Source organism: Amphimedon queenslandica, unplaced genomic scaffold (genome assembly GCF_000090795.2).
Source record: "Amphimedon queenslandica unplaced genomic scaffold, v1.1 AMPQUscaffold_13450, whole genome shotgun sequence".
In the NCBI taxonomy this organism is placed as follows: domain Eukaryota; kingdom Metazoa; phylum Porifera; class Demospongiae; order Haplosclerida; family Niphatidae; genus Amphimedon; species Amphimedon queenslandica.
This window is the reverse complement of record NW_003546314.1, coordinates 1-11180: the sequence shown is the minus strand read 5'-3', so window position 1 is coordinate 11180 and position 11180 is coordinate 1. Positions and strand designations below refer to the sequence as shown.

At 34.1% G+C, this 11180-nt stretch overlaps 2 protein-coding genes across 6 annotated transcripts in view; one reads left to right on the top strand and one right to left on the bottom strand.

The window, feature by feature from the left end:
* The window catches only part of LOC109581272 (uncharacterized), a 2912-nt gene extending 2806 nt beyond the window's left edge, over window positions 1-106 (top strand). Inside the window, exon 4 of the mRNA XM_019995249.1 lies at window positions 78-106. Coding sequence (XP_019850808.1) covers window positions 78-106 — 29 coding nt within the window. The remainder of the gene's footprint in view (window positions 1-77) is intronic.
* Window positions 107-424: 318 nt separating this feature from the next.
* LOC109581262 (uncharacterized) lies at window positions 425-9764 on the bottom strand. Of its 5 annotated transcripts, none has more exons than XM_019995223.1 (19): window positions 9581-9764; window positions 9239-9517; window positions 9146-9187; window positions 8820-8857; window positions 8676-8774; window positions 8566-8631; window positions 6804-7122; window positions 6581-6628; window positions 6173-6268; window positions 6029-6124; window positions 3907-4464; window positions 3791-3859; window positions 3525-3742; window positions 3328-3474; window positions 2868-3278; window positions 1305-2813; window positions 1074-1258; window positions 735-924; window positions 425-683 (listed from the first exon to the last, which is right to left on the bottom strand). In XM_019995223.1, exons 1-19 carry the CDS (start codon window positions 9720-9722, stop codon window positions 456-458), a joined length of 4740 nt encoding a protein of 1579 aa, XP_019850782.1. In that variant the 5' UTR covers window positions 9723-9764; the 3' UTR covers window positions 425-455. The 5 variants fall into 5 exon arrangements, with proteins under 5 accessions (XP_019850782.1, XP_019850785.1, XP_019850786.1 ...); XM_019995226.1 differs by having other exon boundaries at window positions 8575-8631; window positions 8682-8774; XM_019995227.1 differs by having other exon boundaries at window positions 8575-8631; window positions 8688-8774.
* Between the last annotated feature and the right edge of the window lie 1416 nt (window positions 9765-11180).

The following is an 11180-nucleotide window of genomic DNA, read 5'->3' as shown; positions in this document are numbered from 1 at the left end:
CAAGTCTGACTGCATATACTTTTCTAACCATTTTTTAATCATCGTATATACACATTTCATATCTCATTCCTCAATAGTGAAGAAGAAAAGGATGCACATTCCCTGACTCCAGATCAAGCCTCATCATCATCAGGAGATTGTACTAATACACAATCATGTAGTGGCTGGACTACTAGTACTGAGGTTGGATTCAGACGTGATCTGGCAGCATTAGATGCTGATATTGCAAGACTTCAGATACAATTCAATGTAGCACAAGACTTATATCACTAAGATGACAATCATTGTTATAACGTGAACACTTTTTGAGCAGAGCAACATGAATTATTTAAAATTAACTTTTAACTGAAGAGATATTTCAAAATAGCCAAAAAATTAAAGAAATAAAATTTATTGCAGGACATCTATAAAAATATATTCGACTGAATAATAATTAAAATTTTAATAATAATTAACTAAAATTTATTTAACGATTTTGAAAATTTATCAGCTAGTTCTTCTTGTTGTATGTCACGTATCAGTGCATTTTTGACCCACTCTCCAATGTCTTCTGGAGTGAATATACCAACTTTTCTCATTGACTGACGGCCTCTGTCATCATTTAATGGAGAATGTCTGGTTTGTGTTAAGGAGCAAAATTTGATAAAACACTTTTCTGTTCTTTCAGTGTCACCAATAATTTTCTGTAAAAGTTTTAAGCACATTTCTTGTATTCAGTTGTTACATTATATTACCTGCAATTCATCTTCAAACTGAATTCTCAGTCCTGGAATCTTACTCCTTGGACATTCTGGAATCATGTCTTTCTCACAATTATTTTCATAGAGTCTGTCAGCATGGGTCAGGCAAACAAGAATTGGAGTATCAGCAAAATCTTTTAAAAAAATCTTCATCCAGTCCATAGCAGAGCTAGTATGAAACCTCCTATTAAAACAAAAAAATTCTATGACCACAATTTATGGTCTTCGTTACTTAAGGCTAGAGCCATTGCAAATCATGGTTTCTGATATCTAGAGGCAGTTTAAAATGCTTATATAGGTAATGTACATATAAAAATTATGCATGCTACTAACTCGTATCCACAAACAAAGATAACAATTTGTGCAAGGCCCACAAGTAACTTAGCCAGACCACCAATAGACTCATCTCTATCATCAACTCCAGGGAAGTCAATAACACTTAGTCCCTCAACTGACGAATCCAAATTATATATAAATGGAACTGTAGTACGAGCTGCTTGACTTGTGCCTTGAATAGTCTATGATAAAAATAATATAACAGATAAATAAACTGCCATAATATACCTCAACTTTAAAAACTTTGTTAACAAGAGTTGATTTCCCAGAATTAACAAGTCCAATAACACCAACAGTAGTATAGCTAGCTAAACCTTCTCGCAATTGATGAATGTTTAAGGACCAAATCAACCAGCGAGCTAGAAGAGGACGGTAAGCATGAGGCACAAGAACAAGGCCAGTGTCCTTAAATCGAGTACTCCAGTTACGAATGACAGAGCTAACACTTGTTGAAGTGGAAATTCCCTGCTCTTTGCAAATACTGACCAATTCTCTCTCCAGTGAATAGCTGATGTAATCATTGCTGCATGTGATTGCTCTATTTAGTCCTAACTCTAGTAGAAACTGTAGCTTTGCATCGTAACTTGTTGGTTCAACATCATGTCGTTTTCTGGCAATGTTTTCACTAAATGTACCTTCAATAAACTTAGCAATTTGAATCACAAGTGTTTCATTTTTTCTTGATGACAATATGTATTTAATGTCGCTACTATTAAGAGAAAACAATGCCCACACGCCAATTGCACCTGAATTTTCTGCCATCCTAAGAGCTTTTGCAGTGTCGAGAGGATTATTAACTAAAGGAACTTTAATTTGTTGTTCCATAAAACCCCCTAACATTGTGACACAGGGAGTTAGATATTCATGTACAATTTTGTTAACTTCACCAAGCATGCTACTATTTAGTTCTGCAATACCACCCAGACTTGCCGCCTGATGTGAACTGGAAAGATTTGTAAGGCGTGTTCTGGCATTTTGTAGAACTTGTGATAATGGTGTCAGAGCATCAGAATTTGAAAGAGAAGAAACAGCTTTGGATATTGGATATAATTCACCAATGTTTCTTCCACAAATTAATTTGAAATGAGTTGAAAGATGTGATCTTCTTTGGATTTCGTATAATATTTTTTGAAAACGTTCAAAATAAGAAAACTGACACTCATGAGGCTGTAAAGAAACTGAAAAGCTACTATCATGCACTGCATATGGTATGATGGCACTAGTCTGTGAAGATCTCAGATTTTCATGTATTTTTTCTTGTTCAAAGGAGTAAAGAGGAGACCCAGGAATAGTATAATACGACGGACTTTCTAAACCATAAAAATGGTTATACATTATAGGTTGGTTATACACAGGCCTAGGGATGTGCATGCTTGGTTGTTCATAAAGATATCTTGCCCACCTAGGCTTATTAAATACTTCTCTGGATCCAGAGATCATCATTTTTGAGACAGGAATTGAAGATAAATGAGCAGCATTAACAACAGCTTGAATAATCTTGGCAGAAGAACTTGGACTATCGGCGCAACTAGCTACAGAAAAAATTGCACTTTCCATGGGGACAATAGTAGAGGCTTCCTGTAGAAATTTAATTATTTGCTTGAACCTTTTGGTTGGTCTACCAGAACGAACAGAAGGAGATTGCTCAAGTAGAGCACTGAGGAATGATAATTGTATGATCTGGCTTGGTGTCTGCTTGGCAAGTTGACTTGGACGAAATGAAATTAAATCTGGCTCCTACATAATAAATGCAATTTATGCTTTCAGAGTAACACACCAATATAGTCTTACATTGTAAATTATTGGAACATCACTTTTGAGAGGATTTGAAAATCTGCTATGGACTTTGATTAGACAATTCTTGTTTCTATCTACAGGTAAAAACCTGTCACGATCAAGAAGCTGATTATAACATATCTGTTTCTGAGCAAGGCTCTCAACAGATGTTTTAATTTTAACATGAAAATTAGAAAAATTAACTTCAATATCAGAACAGAACCAAAGATTATCACCATTGATTACAATTGATAGCTCATTTCCACCTGGATGCTTGTGTTGATAAAGTTCAATTTTCAAAATGGATGGCATCAGTGATTTGACAGAGCCAGCTAATGATTTACGGGATGGAATGCAGTACTGCTCTTTATCAAGATAGCCCCGAAGCACATGTTGGTGATACACTTGCATGTCAAATAATTCAGGCTATGCAAATAACATAAAATGCACAAACTAACATTATTATATTATGTACCTTTGGAGCTATACCAAATGGAATATATCTTAAGGTTTCTAAACTTGGTGCTTTAATATATTTCAATCCATTGTGTGTTTGCTGAATCAAGTACACTATTTCCTTATATTTCTCAAGATGATAAAATCTTTCTCCATAGAATGATGTCTAAAATATTAGAAATATACGTAACAATTATAAATGAATAAGAAACATACCTTCAACTCATTGTGTAATAAAAATAAATGAAATGATTTTAAAATATCTGGGGAATCATGAACTCCATTTTCAAGATGTGCAAAAATGTGACTTTCTAAGCCCTGCAATCCAAATAAAATGCAGGTAACATTTTGAACTAAAATCTTAGCACTGAAGTAAGGTAAATTCCAAAGCTGTACTAAAAATGACACAGCTGGCAGAATTCCATGTAAAAATCCTTAAAAAATATCATAATGCTGATTTTTACATTAATAATTGTGCAAACCTGTAAATACTACTCTTTTGTTCATATGCAACAACTCACAAAAATAACGTAATGGAAAATCCACAATACCTATAAAAAATAAAGGATTAATAATATTTTACAATTCAATGTACAACCTCTAAATGCAATGTAGATAATATTTTCTTGAAGAGCAATTAAAATATTCTTATCAATAGATAGAGATGCTTCGTTGAAAGAATGACCAAACTGTGACAAGTGGACTTTCATACTTAAAAAATTGCTAGCTTCAGAAATAACTAAATTACAAAGACTAGCATGGTAAACCACATCAGCAGAAAAAATTGGTGGCACTTCTTCACAAAGATCATCACTAGATAAATTAAACGAATCCTTTGAGTTGGACATCTTTTCATCGTGCTCTTTGTAAAGCTCATCCAGTCTATCATAGCACCAGTCATTGATATCCATTGGAATGAGAGCATTCATTGTAAGGTCATGTAATTGCTTGGTCAATGTGTCCTTAGATAAACCGTCTTCCAATTTCTTTTTGATATGACTTTCAATGCGTGCTTTGATGCGATCAAGAGTTGCTTGAGTATCAAGCCCAGAATCACTGAGATCAGATGCATAAACTTGAAGAGCATTTTCCAACTGCTTTATATGAGGATCAGATGAATAATCAACATCACACTTATCAATGGTGTCTTTCATGGCTATAAAAATGAAGCTATAATAAACTTTATACTTCATATTTGGAAATGTTCCCATATACTACCATTATACTGGTATAGTTTAGTGGTGTGTTAATTTTTGTGCTTACATTAACTCAATCCATGAAATCTAAACCATACTAAATGCCATTCTATTGTATATAGACTATGCCCAAATACCATATCGCACTTTATTTTGGTGGTGCTTTATTTTTATAAAATTGTAATTGGTGGCTTTTAATTTGGCAATTTTTTTATGTACACGTGCATTACTGAGCATGCGTGTTAATGACTGGCGGTTTTAATATTAGTAATTCCACTTGCAAACCGCCAATCACCAAAATAAAACTCTGCCAAATTAAAGCGCTATACGATACTATAATTAACTCAAAAATTTATAAGACTTGGGTGCGAAGCCCCCAGGTCATTCTATAATTGATTTCACCCACATGCGATGTATAATTGTTTGTATGTCCACACTTACATTTCTTCTATACATGTTGTATTGGAGAAATAACAAGCCTTAGCAACCACCCACCCACACTTCTTTACATAAGTGGGTGTGCCCAAACAAAATGGTGGCTTACACACAGGACAAAGTTGAGCTTTCTAGCATAGGTGTAGGCAGGTTCGGGCATATAGGGGCAATGCCTGACCTGACTCTGTGAGCTGGCCTGTAGGCAGGGCAGTGAGGGCAGAAGCTTGGGCAAGGTGGTTGGGCAAGACTGAGTGTGCCACTGTGTGTGAGACTATCAGACTATCATTACCACAGGTGTAATTGGACACTGGAACTATACTGTCAGTCTGTGACTGTCACTTAGCCTGAGGAGTGAGGAAGAAGCTGAGAGCGCCAGAGCTCTAGCAGCAACCATTTTATTAAAGTTATGAATTATGATATCAACTTAATTATTAGTGACACCCAAGTTAATTATTGAAATGGCAAGCAAACATCAATCTTCCATGCTGTTTGACCTATATCTTTTATATATAGAAAGAGACTTGTCTTCCAAGCTCTGGGACTGCTTAAACGAGGTAGTCATCAAGTTTGCTGTCTCTCACAAAACTCCAGTGATCATCCTCCTCATCCTCAGAGTCGAGTTTCCTCCTCATTTTTTGTTAACTGGCTTTTTCAAAGCCACCATATCACGAAAAATTTCTTCTACCTGATTACGATAAAACAATAATAATTGCATGCATGATGCATGTTAGATAGTGCAAAATCTCCATATTTTAGGCGGCAAAAAGGGTGTGGCCAAAATTTTCGGCGCGCTTTGCGCATGCACCCATCATTTTCTCCTTGCCCGACCTTCTTTCCTAGTCTGCCTATGCCCATGCTTTCTAGAACATAAAAATACCGACTAAAGACTTTCCTAGAAGCATTAGAAGGTAGAGGGAACCTCTATAAGTCTTAATAAGTGCCCAGCTATGCATGCAATATGGTGAAATCAATTATAGGAATATTTTTACACTGTTACACTTGTTGAGTACTTTTCTTAGAAAACTTAAACACTCAAAAATGTATACATGTATGTACCAATTATAATTACTACAAGTATTAAGTACTTACAACTTTTTGCTGAAGGAGTAGATGTTTTAATATCCTGTGGCTGTGAATGTACTTCAGAAGCCTCAACATTTTGTTGTAGTGAATCTGGTAGACCACCTGATAATAATTCAAACAATTTCAAGCAATATAAATTTAATTAGCTACCTTCTAAAATAGATTCAGTGCGATGTTTTCCTTTCTTGTCACTTGGAGGCATGCTATGCTTCATTAGCTCTGATGAAAGCAAATTACCACTTTTATCTACAAAATAAATTAATAATAAAATATAAACTCATTCAGTAAATCAAATCATTAGTTTTAGCTTTAAAACAAAGGCACATTTACGTAAGTGGTTGTTTTGTGTATAGCTAGCAGCAAGACTTATGAAGGTACGTCAGAAAAATTATAATGATATTTTTGCTTTAATATGTAGATCACATTTGAAATCATTTCATACTTGGCTAAATTCTTCTAATATAACTTGTACAGAAAATGAATGTATGCATATTGAATGTGGGTGTAAACAACTTTGGGAATATGTTCATCTTTAGGTTGTAATAAAACATTTGTCACCTTTATGATGATACTGAGGATCACTTGTTTGAACTACAGCTTTTCTGCCTGAAAAAAAGTCATTTAAATCCACACAAAATTAATACTTTCATATTGCACGTATTGTTTACTAATGAATTATAAATATTAATATGGTAAAATAAAAGTACAGATGACCAAACTGAAACTCCAACTACATGTACATGTATACTAACATGTATATTATAAATAAAAATAAACTTACCATAATAATCAATCTCAAGAGATTCTACAATAGAATTTAAAGGAATGTACTGCTTTAAGATATTTAAAACTCCTTCAAACTTTTGTACAAGCCTTTTGCTTTTCTTTGGTAGACTAATTACGTAAGCTTCAACAGCATCTACCAAGTCAGAACCATGATGACGCTGAGTAATCCTATTACGAGTAGTCTCATCTATAATACTATTGGAGTAAAGAACACCAGCTACTTCAACAGGATTTATCATTGCTCTCTTGAAATCTGATGAATATCTTTTAAAAAGAGTAGCTTCTTTACTTTCATTGCACTCAGCCATATTAACCTAAATATTAAAAGAAGACCTCAAATATATGTAAAGCTATTAATAAACAAATGATTAATATCAGTGCACATGAAGTTCATACGCTGCATTATCTTGCTGTTAAGGCAAGTTAAGGTTAAATTTTATGAATTCATATTTGTTCTCTATCAGAAACCTCTGTTACTGTCATTCTTCTAAAAATTCGCCATAGTCACTTTGAAAAATAAATTTTGAAAACGAATAATTAGAGTGAACTAAGCCTTTATGGCCAACTAATAATTAATTATGACGAAATAGGAGGTACTAAGAAGCACGTGTGGACAAGATATTGTAAGTCTATCGATGCTTCTTTGTTGCTTGGCTAATAATCTTCACAATCTGAATCTTATTCACTATCAATGAGACAGAACTTAGGCCTAGTTATGGCAATCATTTGTCCGGCGGAGTGCTGCTCGAGGCATCACTGAAAGTTAGACATGCTCTTTGGCCTCTTTCAGCACAGGTCCATGTGTTATAATGCTGTTGAGTGTCGAAATTAGAGGGAAATAGCGAAATCAGAAGAACTTTCAGCATATTTTACAAAACAAATAATTAGAATTAATTTGGAAATGACAGTGCATAAAATTATTTATTTTCAAAATTAGAGGTAAAAAATTTTAGAAGAATCACAGTACTTTGTGCAAATTGCCCCTTGACAAAATTTTCTTTAAAAATAAATGCTGTATAGTTGGAAATATCTGAAATTTGATTTTGCTGTTTGATACTTATCATAAAAACACACAATATAAATCCACAAAGCATTAAAGGGATACGTTCACGGAAGCATGTCATCTTGAAAAAGTGGTCGGTTTTTCAAGATGACACCATTACATGAAGTATTGATAACTATTCATAACATGCGGCCAAGCCCATAAAAATTAAGGCAAAATGGCTACTCAAATGGCTACTTGTATATGTTCCTGGTATTTCTTCACTAAAAGAGTCTTGGGGTGGTAAAAGAGCTAATGCTGGTCAAAAGAAGTGTTCTACAGATGCCTACTCCTGGTTCTATGCCTGATTGCTCTGTCTCTACTCTCTACACGTGTCTTAACACGTGTTATAACTATTAATTAATAACTTTTGCATGCCCAATTTAATGTTTACTTCCTCTACAGTGACATGTGCATCTATTTCTGTGAACGTGTCCCTTTAATAGACTAGTTAATGGGTGCATCAACAGCTTCCACCTATACCAGCAAAGTAAAATTCAGCATACATTAGATTATGCTCCATTAGCACAAAATTGTAAAATATAAGTCCCGCAAACTTTTCCAGCTATATGGTATGGTCTACACTTTTGAGAAAATTAAACCCTCAAATTGTAATCACACACACACACTACAAGTACATGTATAAATCGTAATCTTTATACATAAACACTAATGACAATGATGAGTTGATTATACACGTACAAAATTCACTAACCTCACATACTTTAGTCTCAAATCCAGGTGTCACATGAGATCTTGTAGCAATAGCTATATCTTTGTCCTAAAGAGCAATTTTAACGATGACAAAATATGCTAATTTTTTACACATGCATGTACCACAGTAGTACTTGTGGTAGGAATGGCTTTTTTAATTGATGCAGTCTTTGACTGCATAAATGAAGAACTTGTATCAACTTTCATTTTCTAGAAAATATAAATGCATGTAGTAATTCTCATAATCATACATACTTTTGCAGGCTTTTCTATGGGTTCATCAATCTGTAGGTCTAATGGATAAAAAGTTGTCAAAAAAGAAACTGACATTCTTTCATACATACCATATAAAAAATACATATACATATATACATGCCGTAGGGCGCCTTTTTTTTGAGGGCCATAAATTTTGTGGATTTCTGAAAATTCGCAAAAAATTACTTCACAAAAATCAAATTATCACGGTACAAGATGGCAGACTGCATAAATTCGTGAAAATTAAATCCGCAAATAGATTTTTACACAAATTCACAAAATTTACAGCCCTCAAAAAAGGCACCCTATGGTATAACCTTCCTCACCTACACTGGAATGCAATATTAGGGGTGTGACTGATAATCTGTCTATAGAGGAAATAATTTCAAATAATTCAAAATTCAAGAAGTTTCATTTACTTTGTCTTTCTCTATCAATACCATCAGCTACAGCATTCTCTCTTATTCCTCTAAGGGCAGCTATCAGTGTACCTATTGTTGGATTCTTCACGCTATCAGCTTTACGCAACCAGCTAGCCAAACACTCTGTAAAACAACGATCTACTTCTCCATAATCTTTCTTTATTTTCTCTAGTGTATTTTGAGATATTTTAAGACGTAGGCCAAGTCGATTATACGATGCTTTGCTGTAATTATGCCTCTCTAGTAATGCAATAACTTCGCCAAGATCACCAATATCTAGATAGATTAATAATCACAAACATCATTTTTGTCTGATATCAATTGCACTCCGGTACTTACTTAAAGTTCTTCCATACAAAATAGAAATGGCGCCAAAGCTGGCCATGTTGAAACAGTATCTATTGTTGTCGTCGCCTTGTTTGTTATAAAAGTTATAGTTGTTACTGCTTGCGGTGGGCGACTGGGCGGGATGTAAACACATCACGTGATACAATTGAATTATTATAGCAACGTTCCTTGTTATACATAATAATATGGCAAGTCATAATAATATTAATCATTATGCCATAGCCAGTAGCCACATTCCACCAGCTCTTTCATCCACTCAATAGAAATCTAGACTAAGCCTCTTGCACAGCTAGGTTAAAGACAAAACAATGTGCATGGACTAGGTCAGCCTCCTTGCCAAAGCCCAAGAGGAGAATAATAGCTAGTGAATATTGAATAATAACATTTACTGATATATTGTACATGATGGATACAACAAAGTTATATCAACTTTACTATAATGTCATTAAAAGCAAAAAATAAACAATTAAATGAGACATGTCATTTTCATGAATGCAATGACTGTCTGTAAGATAGAGTTAAGGAAACTGTTCTATTATAGCATATTACATTTACATACATTATGATTAAAGGATACATTTCATTGCCAAGTTTCTCTAACTTTTATAAGAAAAAAAACAAATCATGAACATAGATATGCTTTACTTACTGTTTGTGTCAGTTCATTAAGAGATGCTTCTACTTGATAATCTTTACCTGAACTGAATGATTTTCAAAAGTTAACTCTAACTATTAAACCAAGCCCTGAACTTCTTACTTCTCTTGACTGATTCTCATTTGATCAATTTCAAAATGTCTTAATGTCAAGTCTTCCTGCATCTTACGTATCTTTGTCAACTTTGACAATGTATCAGAATTACCTAAAAGAATAATGGCAAAATATCTACTCTTGATACCGTATACTAGTTTATTTTCACAGTGAAACATTTTCTCGAATTTCGAAGTTTATTGCTCCATCCTGAAATTTTTTCGCCACAAAATTTTGCATATCCATTGCCACGTGGTGCAGTCTGCAAGCCATTCATGAATTATTTCTAAAAAATCTTAGAAATGCAAGATTCACAAAAATAAACCGGTATACGGTAGATCTATACAAATTAATAATTTAGTTTTTATCTATAGCAGAGCAGATTGGGGCTAAATACCGTATAAGTGGTTTTTTTCGAGGGATTTATATTTCACAAAATCTGCTAATATTCCAATTCGTGGATTTTAATTTTAGCAAATTCTACTACGTGGGTACCATATTAAATTTATTTTCACAGATTTTATTTTCGCGAATCCGGAGGGAATCCGCGAAATTTGTAACCCTAGAAAAAAACACTTATACGGTACATTGCTTGCAATTATATTCAATGACATAGTCTCGCCTGCCCCTTCATATACCTACAGGTAAGCGAAGGGGCAGGGCGAGACTATCAATGACAATAAGTAAATCTTAATATTGATATTCTCATTCCTTTTCAGTCAATATTGATCACAAATTTTTTATTGTGCATACCAAAAGCATTGAGCTTTCCTTCCTCAAAATCCTCCAGAAGTTGCTGAAGTGCTTTCTCAGATTCTCTGAGAGACTCTGTCTGTGATCTAC

Coding starts and splice junctions, on each gene's coding strand:
- LOC109581262 (XM_019995223.1), bottom strand. CDS start 9,722: ATGTGTTTACATCCCGCCCAGTCGCCCACCGCAAGCAGTAACAACTAT. Junction 9,518..9,580: donor TTTGTATGGAAGAACTTTAA/GTAAGTACCGGA, acceptor TAATCTATCTAG/ATATTGGTGATCTTGGCGAA. Junction 3,743..3,790: donor CAAAAGAGTAGTATTTACAG/GTTTGCACAATT, acceptor ATATTTTTTAAG/GATTTTTACATGGAATTCTG.